Source organism: Bos indicus x Bos taurus, chromosome 12 (genome assembly GCF_003369695.1).
Source record: "Bos indicus x Bos taurus breed Angus x Brahman F1 hybrid chromosome 12, Bos_hybrid_MaternalHap_v2.0, whole genome shotgun sequence".
NCBI lineage: Eukaryota > Metazoa > Chordata > Mammalia > Artiodactyla > Bovidae > Bos > Bos indicus x Bos taurus.
In genome coordinates this window covers 48,524,160-48,543,843 of record NC_040087.1, presented here as the reverse complement: position 1 = coordinate 48,543,843, position 19,684 = coordinate 48,524,160, and the positions used below count along the sequence as shown (strand labels likewise).

Genomic DNA, 19,684 nt, shown 5'->3' with positions numbered 1-19,684 from the left:
TATCTGACTTGTTACTTTGCATATGAAATTAACCTCTGCTCATCATTGTCAAATGGATCTTAAAATTGTTGATGTGCTCAACTTGCAGAACTGGTTTCAGAACAAATACTATCATTAGGATACTTAGCAAACCCCCGAATGCTGTGAAAAACTATAATATTATGTATAACTCACAAAATTCAATGTTTATTGTAGTCTTAGCTTAATTGCATATAAAAAGTACAAATTATGTAGTTAAGGCCTTAGTTCCTTGGTTAGACTTCCCCAGTGGCTCAGCAATAAAGAATCTGCTTGCAGAACAGGAGACATAGTAGATATAGCTTCCATCCCTGGATTGGGAAGATCCCATGGAGAAGGAAATGGCAACCCACTCCAGTTATTCTTACCTGGAAAATCCCATGGACAGAGGAGGCCAGCAATCCGTGGGGTCACAAAGAGTCGGACATGACTGAGCACACATGCATGCAAATTCCTTGGTTAGGAAATATCCACACACTTGATATAAAAGGGAGTTTCCTTTTCTTTCCTCTTCCTTAGCTTCTCTTACTCATTTGACAAACCTTTATTAATCTCCTAAAGTTTGCAGGGCAATGGGCTATGTCCTGGGAAGTAGATGGTAATAGAACTAGGTTAGCATGTGCTGCTTCTGCTGGTGGGAATAGAAATTAGTGTGAAAGTGATGTTTCTCGATTGTGTCCAACTCTTTGCTACCCCATGGACTGTAGCCTACCAGGCTCCTCTGTCCATGGGATTTTCCAGGCAAGGGTACTGGAGTGGGTTGCCATTTGCTTCTCCAGGGGATCTGCCCAACACGGGGATTGAACCCGGGCCTCCTGCATTGCAGGCAGACGCTTTACCATTGGAGCCACCAGGGAAGCTAGCGTGTATATAAAAAGCAAGTTGAGTAATATATTTTGAAAGGCTGAAAAAAGCTTATATTACTCTGATCCAGGAATGATACTTCTGTAACTGGATTCTAAGACAGTAATTAAAAGTGCACACCAGGCCAGCGGGGTACAGTGGTGTAGGATATGGATTCCTGGCTGAGGGGTGAGTGGTAGAAATCTGTACTAGGCTTCCCTGGCCAGGCCCCACCTCCTGATGAGTCTGTCTGTGTCTTCCCAGAGACGGCATCCTTTCTAGTTTCCCAAAGGCATCTTTCAGGCTAGCAGAGGTCCTGATGTACATGATATACACAGAAGGGTGTGTATTATCAGTAATAGTAAAAACTGTAAACTACTAGACAAAAATGAGAGAGTAAATAATCCTGTATCTTTATAATGGAGTACTATGAATTTGGAGGTAAGCATTAATGAGTTGAATGTCATGTCAAAATGTTCTTAGTTTATTAAAGTGTGAAAAACATTATAGAACTAGAATGTAAGCTAGCAGTGAGTTTTGAAGTACCTGATACATTCTGCTGAGAAGTTGCAGTTGATGGATTGAAATACGTTTTGAAGACTAGAAAGGACAAGATGTATTTGATAGAAACATGGTGTTCTAGATAACTTCTAGAGCAAGGGATATCTTTCAAGAGATAGACTATTATGATTTCATAATATAAAACAGAAGAATTATCCTTTGAATTTCAAGAGAATATTTCTGTTTGTCCTTGTCATATTAAAATATTGCATTTATGTTCTGTTGCTTCTTAGTGGCACTTGTAGGGGTGAAAACTGTACAGTGTATTACGGGATGCGTTTTTGAGTCAGAAGAGGCATATCTTTATAATATGGAGGGAGAGATGAAAGGAGACAGGGAAGGAGGAAGAAAGAGTCATTGCTTGATCAATTGATTGATTTAAAATTGGAATGAAATTAAAGGCCACTTCATCTTACAGACCAAGCCCATGAAACATGTACATTCTGGTATATTTCTTTTAAGGCTTTATGAGTTTCCACACATTTTCTGCTCAGATGTGTGGAAACACATGCAGAGGAAACATGGCTGGATACTGCCTGTGTAGGCATTGGCACAGAATGGGAGCTGCTTAAGAACTCTAAGGCGTGTCCCCTCTTGAGTGTAATTCCAAGTGAAAAAAAAAAAAAAAGAACTCTGCCTAATAAGCTGGCTTAACTGAATGCCAAAAAAATTTTTGCCTCGTGAAATGGAAATTCTGAAGCAAGTTACATAATACTGAGAGGGCATAAATAGGAGGACTTTTAAGATGTATCCAAATGAGGCAAATGGTCTACTGTAATTGAAACTCTCCAGTCCAGCAATATTTAATTTTGTTTGCTGAGATCCACATGGTCTTGGGGATTTGGAAGCTTTTAGAGACAACATAAATATCTACTTTATGTTTGTTTAATTTTTAAGTAGTGACATATTTTAACTCAGATCAATTGTTAAAAAGTTACTTGGGTATTGGCCAAGATGGAATCACCAAAAAGTATTCATATTAATTATTCTGCATATATGTATCAGCTATAAAGAGGCGAAAGGAGACAATTTCCTCTGGAAAACAGTGTTTCTTTAACAATCTCTTAGTTGCTAAGAATAATGGAGCCAACCATTTCAGCTAAAACATTTGTGACTTCTCTTTCAGATATTAAATTTTCTTTTAAACCAGTTTCTGCCATTTTACCCCCACCCTCTCTCCCTGTTTCGTCCCTCTTTTTCTTTTTCCCTCCCTTATCTTTATACGGATTTCCATATCTTGTGCCCAGGGTCTGTCAGTAGTGTCAAAGCTGGAATTCTCTGTTTCTTCAGTTCTCCATTTCCCCCTTTACATGGCTGCTAAAGAGGAGGCAAAAACCAAAACCGTTCTTCAGCTATCACTTTTATTATGTCACTCCACTAATCAAGAGCTTAAAAAAATTGCAGACTCAAGATTTTCTTTTCTTTCCTCCAGTGGCAGAATGTTATCAACATGTGCAACTTTTTATCATTTTAAAATTGAAGTACAGCTGAAGTGCAATATTACACAAGTTACCAGTGTACAGTATAGTGAGTCACAACTTTTAAAGGTTACACTCCATTTATAGTTATATAGTTATAAAGTTTTGTCTATATTCCCTGTGTCATACAACATAACCTTGTAGTTTATTTTATAATAATAGTTTATACTTAATCCGGCTTCCCTCTCCATACTGATAACCACTCGTTTGTTCTCTTTATCTGTGAGTCTGCTTCTTTTTTATCTTCAGTAGGTTGTTGTATTATTTAGATTCCACATGTAAGTGATATCACCCAGCCTTTCTCTGTCTGACGTATTTCACTTAGCATAATACCCTCCAAGTTCATCTATGTTGTTACAAATGGGAAAATTCCATTCTTTATGGCTCAGTCGTTTTTCATTGCATATGTATGCCACATCTTCTTTATCCATTCATCTGTTGATGGTCATTCAGATTGCTTCCTTATCTTTGCGATTATTTGCATTATTATAAATAATGCTGCCATGAACTTTGGGGTTCATGTATCTTTCTGAGTTAGTGTTTTGTTTTGTTTTTGGATATATCCTGGAGTGCATTTACTGGGTCATATGGTAGATTGAATTTTAGTTTTTTGAGGAACCTTCATACTATTTTCTCCAGTGTCTGTACCAATGTACATTCCCACCAACAGTATACAAGGGTTCCCTTTTATCCTCACCCTTGCCAACGTTTGTTATTTGTGTTCTTTTTGATGATAGTCATGCTAACAGGTATGAGGTGATATTTTATTGTGGTTTTTAATTTACATTTCCCTGCTGGTTACATTTTCATGAGCCTGTTTTTATCTGCATGTCCTCTTTGTAAAATGTCTACTCAGATCTTCTGCCCATTTTTAATTGGGTTACTTGTGTTTTTGATGTTGAATTGTATGAACTACTTATATATTTTAGATTAACCCCTTAGCAGTTCTCATTAATTTTTTCATGTGCTTTTCTTTCAGGATCAATGTGACTCTAGAAACAAATGGATGAATGAATATCCATATGAAGAGGAAAACAATAAAGGTTGGTCAAATTGTATAATTGCAGTGGCAGTCCTATTTTGAACATTAATTTGGGGCAATTATTTTCATTAGTGCACTGCTTTGACTATGAAGCAAAAGGTCAATGCTTAGACACATTCATCTGTCTATAAAGTGTAATTTTTTTAAAACCCCTAAGTATAAAAAAATTATAAAGAAGCTAGATTTTTTTGTGCAAGTCTAGCTATCATCAGTTTCCAGAACCAAAACTGTTTTAAGAATCAACTTTAAAATGATAATTAGAAAATTGAAACTGATCACTGGGACAAAAAAAAAAAACAAGCCAGATTTTCCTACCACAGGCATAATATTCATCTCAGCTCTGTATGGCATATGATTGCTGTCAAATGCTGTCCTCTTTGCAGCTGCAATCTTGGCTTTCTTCAAGGATAGGATAGGATGTCTATGAGAGGCTTTTACCTTTGGCTATTTCATAGGAAAGTTCAGGTATAAATTGGAGGATAAAAAAAATCCCATGGATTTCAGCAGTTATCAAATGCTAGCTATCACTTTGTGGTATTTATTTAAACTTACCTTGTACTGCATGCTGGTTGTAATACAAAAATCACACATTAATACTAAGAAAATGACAATATGTTGAACCATTTCCATTTCATAAAGTCTGGTACAGAGGCATGTGACTCATAACCTTATATAGCTGCACAGCACGTACAATTTCTTGCTTTCCTTCTTCCATTGCTCCTGCTACTTTCACATAAATGTACATTATGTCTTTCTGCCCGCTCACCTTCACGTGTGTGCATGTTAAGTTGCTTCAGTTGTGTCCGACTCTGTGACCCCATGGACTCTAGCCCACCATACTCCTCTGTTCATGGGCTTCTCCAGGCAAGAATACTGGAGTGAGTTGCCATTCCCTTCTCCAGGGGATCCTCCCAACCCAGGGATCAAACTCAGGTGTCTTATGTCTTCTGCATTGGCAGGCAGGTTCTTTATCACTAGCGTCACTTGGGAAAATGGTGCTACTTACAAATGATTTTTCATATTATATCTTTCACTTGAAGTTGCCTTCTTCCAACTCAGCATCCATTCATGATAAGAAATGTTAACAAATTAGGCCTAGAAGGAACATACCTCAATAAAAATGTGACAGGCCCACAGCTAACATCATACTTAAAGTTCAAAAGCTTTTCCTCTAAGATCAACAAGAGTGCCCACTCTTACCACTTATATTCACTATAGTACTAGAAGTCCTAGCTAGAGCAATCATGTAAGATAAAGAAATAAGTTACCCCAGTTGGAAAGGAAGATGTAAAATTGTCTTTATTTGCAGATGCCTTGATTTTATATAGAGAAAATTTTAAAGACTCAAACAAAAGACTGATAGATGATCAGTGAATTCAGTAAAGTTGCAAGATACAATATCAACATATACAAAATTCAGTAGCATTTCTGTAAGCAACAACATTTCTGAAAAAGAAATAGATTCCACTTACAGTAGCATCAAGGGCTTCCCTGGTGGCTCAGATGGTAAAGCGTCTGCTTGCAATGCAGGAGACCTGGGTTTGATTCCTGGGTCGGGAAGATCCCCTGGAGAAGGAAATGGCAACCCACTCCAGTATTTTTGCCTGGAAAATTCCATTGACAGAGGAGCCTGGTGGGCTACAGTCCATGGGGTTGCAAAGAGTCAGACACAACTGAACGACTTAAATTTCTTTTCACAGTAACATCAAACACAATAAAATACTTAGGTATAAATTTAACTTAGGATGTGAAAGATCTCTATGCTGCAAACCACATGACATGGATGAAAGAAATTGAAGAAGTCAAATAAATGGAGAAGTACCTCATTATTTATGGATTGGAAGAATTAATACTGTTAAAATGTTAATATTACTGAAAGCCATCTATAGATTCAGCGCATTCCATATCAAGATTCCAATTACATATTTTATAAAACTAGGAAAAGTTTCTGAAATTCATATGGAACCACAGAAGCCCTTGAATAGCCAAGGAAATATGGGGAACGAAAAAGCAGGCGTGTCTCACGTTATTCTTTCTGATTCCAAGGTATGCTGTAAAGTTATAGTCATCAAAACAGCATGACACTCAGAAAAGAAACCAGCAAATAGACCAGTGGAACAGAATTGAGAGCCCAGAAATAAACCCAAGCATATATGATCAACTAATATTTGACAGGGGAACCAGGAATACTCAATGGAGAAGACGGTCTCTTCAATAAATGGTGTTATGATAATTGGATTTTCATGTGTGAAAGAGTGAAATTGGACCCATATCTTAACACCTCTCACAAAAGTTGAACCAATCAATTACAGACTTAAACGTAAGACTTGAAACTAAGAAACTCCTATAAGAAAATATAGGAACAAAATTTCTTGACATAGATCTTGCTAATGTTTTGGATATGACACCTAAAGTACAAGCAACAAAATAAACAAATGGGATTATATCAGACTAAAAAGTTTCTTCACCATAGGAAACCATCCAAAAAGTGTAAAGACAACCTATAGAATGGGAAAAAAAAATATTTGCAAACTATATATCGGATGAGGAAGGGTTTGCTATCCAAAAATGTAAATGTACTCTTGTTACTCAATAGAAAAAAAAAACAAACCCAAATAACCAAATAAATGGTCAAAAGTCTGAATATGACATTTCTCCAAAGATGATATATCAACAGCCGGGTTCGTAAAAACATGCTGAATATCATTTAGGCATTTAGGGAAATGCAAGCTAAAACTACAGTGATATAACACCACACACCTTTAGAATGACCATAATTAGAGACGAGAGAATGCTGCTGTGGATGCAGAGAAAAGGGATGTGTGCACTACTTGGTAGGATTGTTAATTGGTACAGTCACTATGGAAATTTTATGGAAGATCCTCAAGAAATTAAGACCAACTACCATGTAATCCAGCAGTTCCACTTCTAGGAAATGTCTAAAGGTAATACAAACACTCAACAAAAGATATATGCACCCCCATGATCATTGCAGCATGATTTATAGTAACCAAGACATTGAAAAACCTCTGTGTGTGTCAACAGATGAATGGGTAAATAGGATGTGGGGTGTGTGTGTATGTATATATGTGTGTATATATATATAAAAACATATAATGGAGTATTAGTCATTAAAAGTGAAGAAATCCTACTATTTATGACAATACGGATGGACCTTGAAGGCATTATACTAATTGAAATAAAGACAGATACAAATGCTGTATGATCTCACTTGTATATGGAATCTTTAAAAAAAAATGCCTCTTTCCTTCCTTGCTGAAATTTCTACTTTATAATATTTGTTTCTGGAAAATACTCTAGAAGGGAGTATCAGTTCAGAGATGATACAAGGCAGATTTCTGGGTGTATGGTAATGTTCTTTTTGAATGAGCTTATTATTATCTATATAGATGAATTAACTTTGTAAGAACTGAGTGCACTGTGTACTTACTTGCATGTGGATTAGTGGTGTGTTTGTAAACTGACTCGAGGGCTTTGGATGTGAAGGCCTGATCTGTAGCGTTTGTCAGTTCCCATGGTGTAAATATTCCCACCGGTTTCAGTGGTTTAAAAAAGAACTTGCAAGATTCTTAAAATTTAACAATTGGCTCTTAGGAGCTGGTGATGAGCTAACTCCAGCAGCTACTGATAGCTGCATTTATAATGTAAAGATAAACAGTTTTCTGTACTCCTAACCAGAGATCAAATTGCCAGCATCCGCTGGATCATGGAAAAAGCAAGAGAGTTCCAGAAAACATCTATTTCTGCTTTATTGACTATTCCAAAACCTTTGACTGTGTGGATCACAAGAAACTGTGGAAAATTCTGAAAGAGATAGGAATACCAGACCACCTGATCTGCCTCTTGAGAAATCTGTATGCAAGTCAGGAAGCAACAGTTAGAACTGGACATGGAACAACAGGCTGGTTCCAAATAGAAAAGGAGTATGTCAAGGCTGTATGTTATCACCCTGTTTATTTAACTTATATGCAGAGTACATTATGAGAAATGCTGGACTAGAGAAACACAAGCTGGAATCAAGATTGCCGGGAGAAATATCAATAACCTCAGATATGCAGATGACACCACCCTTATGGCAGAAAGTGAAGAGGAACTAAAAAGCCTCTTGATGAAAGTGAAAGTGAAGAGTGAGAAAACTGGCTTAAAGCTCAACATTCAGAAAATGAAGATCATGGCATCCGGTCCCATAACTTCATGGGAACTAGATGGGGAAACAGTGGAAACAGTGTCAGACTTTATTTTGGGGGGCTCCAAAATCACTGCAGATGGTGACTGCAGCCATGAAATTAAAAGACGCTTACTCCTTGGAAGGAAAGTTATGACCAACCTAGATAGCATATACAAAAGCAGAGACATTACTTTGCCAACAAAGGTCTGTCTAGTCAAGGCTATGGTTTTTCCAGTGGTCATGTATGGATGTGAGAGTTGGACTGTGAAGAAGGCTGAGTGCCAAAAAATTGATGCTTTTGAACTGTGGTGTTGGAGAAGATTCTTGAAAGTCCCCTGGACTGCAAGGAGATCCAACCAGTCCATTCTGAAGGAGATCAGCCCTGGGATTTCTTTGGGAGGAATGATGCTAAAGCTGAAACTCCAGTACTTTGGCCACCTCATGCGAAGAGTTGACTCATTGGAAAAGACTCTGATGCTGGGAGGGATTGGGGGCAGGAGGAGAAGGGGACGGCAGAGGATGAGATGGCTGGATGGCATTGCTGACTCGATGGACGTGAGTCTCAGTGAACTCCAGGAATTGGTGATGGACAGGGAGGCCTGGCGTGCTGCGATTCATGGGGTCGCAAAGAGTCGGACACGACTGAGCGACTGAACTGAACTGAACTGAAGACAAATAGGGCAAATGTAGTAAATTCAAATAGTCGCAGCTCATTCCTCTGTCACCATGGAAATCTTCACTCATTATCATACAAAAAGTTCTCACTTTCCCTATATATGAGTTTAATACTGTATTTATGTTTTTGCTCAGTTGTTACGAAAATTTTATGTTTGAATAGATCAGTGTTAAGTTTTGTATGTTTATACATTTTGACAATGTCCTTGTTCTATAACTATGACATAGATATAACTATATAACTATAGATATAACTGTCTATGACATAGATATAATTATGACAACTGAGGATGATGGCAAAGAGAATCATTGTGTTAATACTTACCCTGAGTATAAACTGAAGATGCTATCTGGATTAGCTATAATATATTATGTGTGATTCATTCTAAATGATCATGCCTCATAACTTACAATTCATGAGTTCAGAAGTCTTTGAACTCATTTCAACATTTTTCACTCATTTCAATGCCTCCCTTTGAACAGAGGGAGGCATAGTGAGTGTTTCACTTAATGTGTTTGTCCCGATGAATTACATTATTCATCATGCTGTTTTTTATATTTTTAAATCTGTGTTTTCAGGTATAGAGGCTTTAGAACAAATTCACTGATACTTGTTTTTAAACCTGCTTGGATCAGGTGGTGTTAGTTTTCATAAGGTCTGATTCAGAGAGAAAATTGCAGTTTGGACATTTATCTTTTCTATACTTCACATATATTCCCAAGGTCAGTTTTAGGATGATGTTTTTAAAATGTCAGCAGTGGATGCAACATTGCCACTGTCTACATAATTGAAAAGGGATTTGAATATGGCTCTTAAAACTATTTTGTACGTTTCCAATTTGCCAGTGGTGATAAAATCTTGTCAGAGCCACAGAATATGATGCGGTGCCTTTCTGTGTAGGTTCTAACATTTAAAGAGCCTGAATAGCATTTGTAAAATTTCTTTTGTAGCCATATCAAGAGTCTTCTAGAAGCAGTCTTCCTCTCCCTTTCCAATCAATCAATAATGTATAAATATATATAGTGTATAAATATATATTTATATAAAAATATACCTATATAAATTCACATTAAATTCTTTACTTAGTTTTTAAATTCTTTCTTTTTTGCCCCTATACCATCTGCCATTGCTGCTGCTGCTGCTGCTAAGTCGCTTCAGTTGTGTCCGACTCTGTGCGACCCCATAGACGGCAGCCCACCAGGCTCCCCCGTCCCTGGGATTCTCCAGGCAAGAACACTGGAGTGGGTTGCCATTTCCTTCTCCAATGCATGAAAGTGAAAAGTGAAAGTGAAGTCGCTCAGTCGTGTCTGACTCTCAGCGACCCCATGGACTGCAGCCTACCAGGTTCCTCCGTCCGTGGGATTTTCCAGGCAAGAGTAGTGGAGTGGGGTGCCATTGCCTTCTCCCCATCTGCCATTAGATAATATTAAATAAATTGTAAAAAGATTCCAGTTACCATTAATTTCTACTCACATATATCAGCATAAAACCTGGTCTATAAACATATTTTAGCTCTTTAGCATATTTTAGCAGTTTCTCTCATTGTGAATGTTTGTGGACCTGACTCCAACAGACCTGACTTTGCTCCACTGTTTTCCAGCCTTTTCAATATGTTACCCAGTACTCTGAGCAGCTGGTTCAGAGCAGGTGTCCAGAACATATGCATGCATATACATTAGTCCAGCTTATCAGAATTCATGTTCAAACTTTTGCTCCAGTGTTGGCAGTGGGTAAGTTTGGAAAGCAAGAGGACAATAGCTTACCTTTCTGAGAAAGTTTTAATTCCCTACCAAAATTTTGTTTCATAGCAATGGACAGGTATAATGTGGTTACTTTAAATTTCTTTTCCATAAAGTTTCAAGACGTTCTTCACACAAAGTAGAAAACTGTACCAGCAACAAGCCAGTCTTTTTTTCCATTTTGAGCTAAGTTGGCATAATTGTTGAGAAAGCCTGGGTTGATATAAGTGAAATTTATCATCAGCACTGGGCTACTCTGCATTTAGGTAGTCACCTGGATCATAAACATGGAATCAGAGAAAATGAGATCTTGCTCTGCAGTTCTTTGTAGTATCTTGGGCCAGTGACTTCTTTCTGAATTTTAATTATCTGAACTGCAGTGTGGAAAAATAACACCTGTCCTGCCTATTTCAAGAGTTGTAATGGGGTGAAAGGAAATATGACATATTTGTGAAAATAATTCAGAGCTATAGAGTCCTAAAAGTGAGGGTGGTGCTTGATACTCTTATTTATATAGCATAAGCCAGAGATTCATGACTTTCTTGTATGATGTCACTTCAAAGTCAAGTGTTTTAAGAACTGAAAGTGGCCACGAAGGTCACTGACTCTAATATGTGCTTGGTATGGCTTTCTTCCGTAAGCGTTGGTTGATTACTTTAGCACTGTATCTTGAGTACTCTGTGCAATTTCTTACTGCATGTGGCAGTTCATCCTGTTTCCAGGCATATCTAGTTATAATAAAAGTTATTTTCTTGAGTATAATCAGTAGATTTGATAATGGTCCAAACTAATAGGTGTATCTCATATTTATTAAAATATCATCCTTTGTGAGGTCATTCTTCTATCAAGTCCCTTAACTCTTCACTGTCTAGTTTCTTAGACCTGGGATATAAGAACAAAATGATATACAGGGATTTGAGAAAGATTGTGCCATTATTGAAGTAGGATAAAAGCTTTATTAGTTGAAAAGATGATGCATTGCTCATTTTAAAAACATTAAAGCATACAAAGCCCTATCACTTCCCTGCCTCATACTTGTTGGCATTTGGTGAGCATTATTTACAGCATCTGTGTGTGCATATATACAAGTAAATAGAGATGGTTTTGCAAAAGTAGGACCATATTTATATTTTGCTTCTAATATAGAGTTATTTTTTGTTTGCTTCTGATGTAATGGAAGATTTAGAAGCTGGGTTTAAACCAAAGGAATTTACTATTTTTAAGTTAATATCCTTTCACCAAAGTGACTGTATTACTTGAGAATTAAGAGAAAGACCAGAAAACAAAGACACAAACAAAAAACCCCTCTTTGTATTCTTTTATTTCTGTCTTTTTTAATGACTGAATTTAACTCTAAACAACATCTTTTGACTTTTTGCTTTGAAAGGTGGGTAGATTAATGACATTTCTTTTTAACTTGCTTTTCTTCTCTTCTAAAATTTAGATTATTAATATTTATTTTCTGATTGCTAACTGTGATTATCAAAACGATTCAGTCTGAGTTCTTTTTCTCCGAAGTGTGGGATCACTCTCTTGTCACCGGGCATTTGGTGTCACTGTGCACATTTGGTGTCACTGTGCAGCCTGAAGCAGACTGATCTTTGCACTTGTTCTTCTTTTGCTTTTTGTTCAGATGTCCGTGGGCTATTTTTAGTAAGCTAGAAAGAAGTTCAGTAACTTCATCAGTTTTTCTTTCTGTTTTTTTCTCATTCTGTATCAGTTTTTCTTGGATCTTGCCATTTAACTCTGAGAAGCAGACTCTCATTTTATGCCTTCATATTTACAAATTGGGCTTCCCTTGTGGCTCAGCTGGTAAAGAATTCGCCTGCAATGTGGGAGACCTGGGTTTGATTCCTGGGTTGGGAAGATCCCCTGGAGAAGGGAAAGACTACCCACTCCAGTATTCTGGCCTGGAGAATTCCATGAACTGACGGTATCTTTTTGTTTTCTTCTTTATTAACTCTGAAGGTAGGTATAACATTTCTCCTTGTTTTTTTTGTATTATCTTTAACTTTTTAATTTCACTGAAGTGTTCTTTCCCATTCAGTATTTTTTCCTGCTATATTTTTAGTCAAATTCTTTGTTATTTTTTAGTTCCTAAAGTGACTTCTCATCTCTGTAGTATTTTATAACCCTGTCCATTTATTTTCATCTGATTCAAATATCTTGTATTTTATCATTTGGGCCCTTGTATTTCTTTCCTGAACATTATTTTCTTTTAAAGCAAGAGCCATTTGTTTAAATTATTACTATTATTATTGGGTCTGTGAAGTGTTATTTAAATTCTTCATCTGTTTCCTTGGGTAGTTCTTCTTATGATGATTGTTCTTCATTGGCCTCTTTGCTCCGTTTCTGTCTTGCTTTTGGTATTTGCTACATTTATGCTCAGTTTCCTTGTGGCCTGGCTCGGTTTTTACCCATCTTTGAATGGGGCCAGTAGTTTCCAATGTGGCAGGTGGTATTGTGGGTAGGGGCACCAACCATTTTGGACAGGAGCTAGCTGTGATGGTTAATTTTGTATGTCAACTTGACTAGGCCACAGGGTGCCCACATACAACATTATTTCTGGGTATATCTGGGAGAGTATTTCTAGGTGAGGTTGGCATTTGAATCAGTGGACTCAAAAAGCAGATGGCCCTGCCCAGTGGTGGGCATCATCCAACCTGTTGAGAGGCCTGAATAAAGCAAAAGTGGAGGAAGGGCGAGATCAGTCCCTTAGCTGCTTAAGCTGGGACATTAGCCTTCTCCTGGCCTTGGACTTGGTTTCCCAGGCCTTTGGACTTGGACAGGAATTCCACCACTAGATTTCCTGGTCTCCAGCTTGTAAATGCAGATCACGGGACTTCTCAGTCTCCATAATTACATGAGCCAATTTTTGCAGTAGATCACATATCTCATATATAGATGTTTTGTGTTCAGGTGCTCAGTCATGTCCAACTCTTTCTGGCCCCTCGGACTGTAACCTGCCAGGCTCCTCTGCCCATGGAATTTTTCAGGTGAGAATACTGGAGTGAGGTGCCATTTCCTACTCCAGGGGATCTTCACCACCCAGGAATCGAACTTCTGTTTCTTGTGTCTTCTGCATTGGCAGGTGGATTCTTTACCACCTGCCGTATACCATATATATACACCATATTGCTGCTGCTGCTGCTAAGTCGCTTCAGTCATGTCCAACTCTGTGCGACCCCATAGACGGCAGCCCATGAGGCTCCCCCGTCCCTGGGATTCTCCAGGCAAGAACACTGGAGTGGGTTTCCATTTCCTTCTCCAATGCATGAAAGTGAAAAGTGAAAGTGAAGCTGCTCAGTTGTGTCCGACTCTTAATGACCCGGTGGACTACAGCCTACCGGGCTCCTCTGTCCATGGGATTTTCCAGGCAAGAGTACTGGAGTGGGGTGCCCTTGCCTTCTCCATTACACCATATACCACATACCATATATATATACACACGTATACATGCATACGCACACACACACACACACATATATATGTCTCCTATTCCATTTCTTTGGAGAATTCTCACTAATATAAAATAAGCTGTCAGCATTCTGTGAGTGAAACAAACAATGACGAACCAAGTAACTGCAGCATACCCAGTGAGCTCAGGATTTTATTTCCTCCAGAAGAAAGCCATATGTATCTGTTTTTTATCAACATAGAGTAACAATTTGGAAATCCCTAGTTAGACCCTGAAGCCAGAGGCTGAAATACAAAGTAGGTACCCCCAGGTATGTGAGTACATCCCAGCATTTCTTCAGTAAAAGGAAATAATGCATACACAGTTACTGACCTGAAAAGCAGATTTTCTTAAAGTCAAACAGACCCAATTAACATGACTTAAAATGATACAAATGACTATTTTAATGAGAATATAGTAGCTAGCAGACAGTATGCAAATCCTTTAGCATTTTTTTCTCACTTGACTTTCACAGTAACTGTATGGATGTATAAAATTAACCATCACGTCTATGCGGTAGTGTGAATGGGTTTAGCAATCATATACTTAGAATCTGTTATTTGTTAGTTATTGGGCTACAAAGACAAATTATATTTAGACCCTGATTTCAAGGTTACATCATCTCAGGAAAAGGCAAATAAGTAACTACAATCTTGATTTGGAGTTGGTGTGGGCCATAGATGGCTTCACTTGTGAAGTGACCTTTGACCTGGGCCTTGAATGATGATGTCACATTGACTGGAAGAAATAGGAGAAAAAGTCATAATATTCTGTTTAAAAAAAAAAAATCTAAGTAAATACAAAAGTATATTGTCTTTCCTTTGGACACAAAAGTGCCCTGCATAAATGTAATATTCAGTGATGCTATTCAATATTTCACCCAAAATCTACTGAGGCTCATTTATGTGTCTAAATGATTTTTTATTTCCCTCCTCCTCTGGCTCTCTCCTTTTATGTCTGTCTCTCTCACATTTTCATTCTCTGGCCTTTTGATTATAGTGGCTCTTCAGCTAAGCTTTATGTCATCCTATTTAGAGTACATTATGAAAGTAGTTTATATAATGTATTTTGCCAGAAATTTTCAGGAGTGATCATAAAAATGATATGAGCATCTTTTAAACATAACCATTTCAGTTGAACAGTTTTGATTTAATGAGAACATCAGAATATTAAAGCAACAGGGTGATTGTTGAAAACATTTGTTGAAATATAACATCTATCTGGTTAATTTTGTTATTATCAACATCTGTGCATTTTTTTTTTTTAAAGCGTAGCCTCCTTCAGTTTTCTCCTGTTGATGTTAGCTGAGAATTTATTACTGTTCTCGAAAGAGATATTTGTTTAGTAAAATCACGAATAATTATTGACTCAACATTGAGAGTGATTCTTTACCTTATGCATAATTTGGTCCTTCAGTATAACTTATGGCCTCATAGAAGTAAAACTCACAAATATTACAATTTAAGAGTCAACTTATATTCACCATACTTTGTTTTCCTGGAATTTTAGATCTGGTTCCAAGTTCTGTATCAGGTAAGGTTTACTCAGAGAAACAGAGCTATGGGAGTGGTAGAGAATATGGGATTTATTATGAGCATTTGACCATATTTATTTGTAGAAATTAGTTGAGCAAGTTAGGCAGATTGTTGCTTCTGTATTTTGGATATTAGGCCTAAATCCACAGGGCAAGCAGTTGGCAAATAAGGTGCTGGAGAATGGGGGTGAACTAAAAGCCCTGAGGATAATCTGAATCCACACAGACTCCTTACTGCTCACTAGGCTCTCACCTCCAGGATGCTCTGGACCGCAGGGGAAGCGGGCGCCTTCACTGAGTCAGACATATCAGGGTCGAGAATCAGATAAGCTGATGGAGAGCCTGTAGGCCGGCCCCACCTCTAGAGCCCTGCAACCATCTTCCTCGTGTGATGGGAACGGGAGGGCTGCTGCACTTCTGCCTTCTTGAGTCCCACCAAATGCTCCTTGTCACCCAGGACCAGTGCTGGCAGTGCAGGTGGAGCTCAGCCAAGCTGTGACAGTTCATGACGGTTCATGGACTCCTGAGTCCACGTTGCCCATTCTGTCCATTTTCCTGCAGGGGTCTCCTTCCCAACCGTTCCCGCTTTCTGAGTACTGGACGCCATCTATCTTTTCTGATTCCTGCCTTCTAGGTTGTTACTTCCGTTCCTGTCCAAGGACTGGAAGCACTGTACTTGGGAGCCAGGCTTGTAGTGGAGATAAGCTTCCACACAGAGAAGTCTCACCAGCTCTGGACAGCCACCTCCCTGGATTCACTGTTTTAGAGCTCTGCCCATCTTTTGAGAAACAGTAGGATCTCTGCTACTGTTTGTAGTAGCAGCACAGCACAGTAGCATAGTAGCACAGCAGCAGTAGCACAATTTGTGTGCTCCTGGTCTTTAAGGAATGTGAATTTCACTTACAGTTCAGTTTAAAAGTAATGCAGTGATTAAAAAGTAACTAAAACTCAGAGCAATCTAGTAACCATTAACCCATAAACTAGAATCAATCAACCTCTCCCCTGCCCCCCACCCCACACACCTTATAAACGTAAAAATATAAACTGGTATGTTCTACCAATATCTGAACTTTTTTTTTTTAAGCAACCTAATTGCTCTTAGGCTCCAAAATCACTGCAGATGGTTAACGTCAGCCATGAAATCAAAAGACATTTGTTCCTTGGAAGAAAAGCTATGACCAACCTAGACAGCATATTAAAAAGCAGAGACATTACTTTGCCAAGAAAGGTCTGTCTAGTCAAAGCTATGGTTTTTCCAGTAGTCATGTATGGAGTGAGAGTTCGACCATAAAGAAGGCTGAGCGCTGAAGAATTGATGCTTTTGAACTGTGGTGTTGGAGAAAACTCTTGAGTCCCTTGGACTGCAAGGAGATCCAACCACTCAGTCCTAAAGTAAATCAGTCCTGAATATTCATTGGAAGGACTGATGCTGAAGCTAAAACTCCAATACTTTGCCCACCATATGTGAAGTACTGACTCATGGGAAAAGACCCTGATGCTGGAAAAGATTAAAGGTGGGAAGAGAAGGGGATGACAGAGGATGAGATTGTTGGATGGCTTCCCTGACTCGATGGACATGAGTTTGAATAAACTCCAGGAGTTGGTGATGGACAGGGAAGCCTGGCGTGCTGAAGTCCATGAAGTCGAAAAGAGTCGGACATGACTGAGTGACTGAACTGAACTGAACGTATAGATACAAAGGACAGACTGTCTTACTCATGTTTATAAACAACTCTCTGCTCCATGGTGTACTCATTCTGCAGAGGAGAAAACGATGGACGTTGGTGGGAGTCTAGCTTCTTCCCAGATTTTTACTTCCATCAGTGATGACCTTTATCATTCTCTGAAATTGTGAGAGACTTGCCTAAGGTTGCACTGCAGTTAGTAGAATGTCATGTATTTAATTTTTGTTGCATAACATTTATTTGTATATCATTTCTAAAAGTGCCATTTAGAAAGGCCCCAGTAGAGGAATAATTGTGGAGGTGGTACTTGTGAAGGTATTTGTTTGGGAGGAGGAGAGGTTGAGTGATTAGAGGTAGAGGATAGTAAGTGAAAGTCGTTTTAAGCAATTAAATGATTTCCACTTATAATGTCTTCTGGTTCTGTTATGGATCTGAAATGCTTGCTCATCTAACTAGGTAATTATTGCATCACCATCTCACCTCTTAATTCTCTCCATAGAATTTGAAGAAAACAGAAATCAGATTTTCAGAGGTGACCCTGACATGCAGTTTCACAGCTCCTCAGCCCACTGCTGGCTAGCTTGGTGCAAATAATCAAGGGGAGATAAAAAGAGAAAAGGCCAAGAGATTTCTGTGTTGCAACTCAGAGTGTGAATTAACTCCCCTTCCCTGTTTCTAATCAATTATGCAAGAGCGCTTATTTTTTATTTTGCTGGAAACAATATATGTTGTTCTAATGCAAGAATTTAATTATAGTGCAGTCTCTAGTGTTTTTTGAATGAGAAATTAAATCTCCATGTTACTTTGCCTCTAACTGTGAAACTGAGATACTGCAAAAGCCCCAGCAGAAACTGCTGGTAACGTTAGCTGCTCTTTCATTATTGAAATACGTTGAGCAGTTGAGAGGGGAGACTGAAGAGACCAGTGGGCTAGTGAATTGTCATTCTTTTTATGCTGGCTCCGTCTTGTTCAGTAGTTCACCATGCAGGGTCTATGCTTTAAGGAAATGATGTTGTTGCCCTCAAGAGCAGCTTCATTCTAGATCTTTCTTCTCAAGTAATGTTGAAAATTTCAAACATTTATATTAGAAACATAGAAATTTAAAGTTGGATGGTAGTATAAGAAATACCTCATTCAAGTGGATTCGTGTAAGTAAGATAAAAAAAATCAATTAAAATGAACAATTAAAAAAGAAGTTTGCTCAAGGTGACAGCCAATTATAGAGTGGAAGATTAGGGAGAAAGGAAGGCATAAAGGCAACATGATTGCTTGTAGTTCACAGATTTTTGAAACCTAATTTAAGCAAGTAGGTTTACCTTTTGCCTGTTTTTAACATTAAAGTGAAAAGTACCTGTTGATATCTTTTCAATGAATGTTTGAATAAATGATGGGTGGAGGATGAATGAGGACGAAGGAAAGAGCATGAGAGAGAAAATGAGTCTAATCTCTCTTACATTTCCCTTCTTTGAAAAAAGTGTTAAAGAGTGACCACATGCGAAGGAAGAGAGAGAAAGATGAGATCCTGAAACGTTGGCAAGTGGATCACAAAACGTGAAACACTGAAAATTTATTAAGGTTGACTTTTCCAGTAGGTGGTAATTGAGGGAAACAATGGTTTCCTGGTTTACAGGAGCTAACCATGTGGAAAATGGCAAGAGAGGATTTTCCTAAACACTATGCTGATGACATAAAAATATTCTGAATACTGCTCAGACTATGGTTAAATACAATAACAAATATGAAGAAGGTATTATACTAAGTGTTTATGATTTTTTAGTAGTAGACCAGCAATTTTATATTAAGGCATCTAGCAACATGACTTTGTTTTAATGGAAAATATGGTGTTGGGGTAATTTGGTAAGTTAAATGTTCTGAAAATTTCCTCTCTATTCTGTTTTTCTTAAACTTTGGAAATTAAATTTTGATTATCTTAATTGCTTGTGTTATGAGATGACTATATAGTCTTAATAAAGCAAATTTCTAGCCATTAGTCATTTTATTTCAAAATTAGTAACTTTGAAAATTCTTAATTTAAACAATTCTAGTTAAAAGAGTAGGAGAAGGCAATGGCACCTGACTCCAGTACTCTTGCCTGGAAAATCCCATGGACGGAGGAGCCTGGTGGGCTGCAGTCCATGGGGTCACTAAGAGTTGGACACGACTGAACGACTTCACCTTCACTTTTCACTTTCATGCGTTGGAGAAGGAAATGGCAGCCCACTCCAGTGTTCTTGCCTGGAGGATCCAGAGACGGGGGAGCCTGGTGGGCTGCCATCTGTGGGGTCGCACAGAGTCAGACACGACTGAAGTGACTTAGCAGCAGCAGTTAAGAGTAGGAGTAGATGCTTTCTTGAAGATGCTAACTTGTGCTCAGTCATGTCCACCTCTTTATGACCCCATGGACTGTAGCCTGTCAGTATCCCCTGTCCATGGAATTTTCCAGACAAGAATACTGGAGTAGG

At 38.2% G+C, this 19,684-nt stretch overlaps 1 protein-coding gene across 8 annotated transcripts in view; it reads left to right on the top strand.

The window, feature by feature from the left end:
* KLF12 (Kruppel like factor 12) overlaps positions 1-19,684 on the top strand; it is a 532,835-nt gene that overhangs the window by 165,951 nt on the left and 347,200 nt on the right. For all 8 annotated transcript variants that reach the window (XM_027557687.1, XM_027557686.1, XM_027557684.1 and 5 more), the window contains one exon: positions 3,880-3,943. In XM_027557687.1, the coding sequence (XP_027413488.1) occupies positions 3,911-3,943 (33 nt within the window). In that variant the 5' untranslated portion in view covers positions 3,880-3,910. The remainder of the gene's footprint in view (positions 1-3,879; positions 3,944-19,684) is intronic.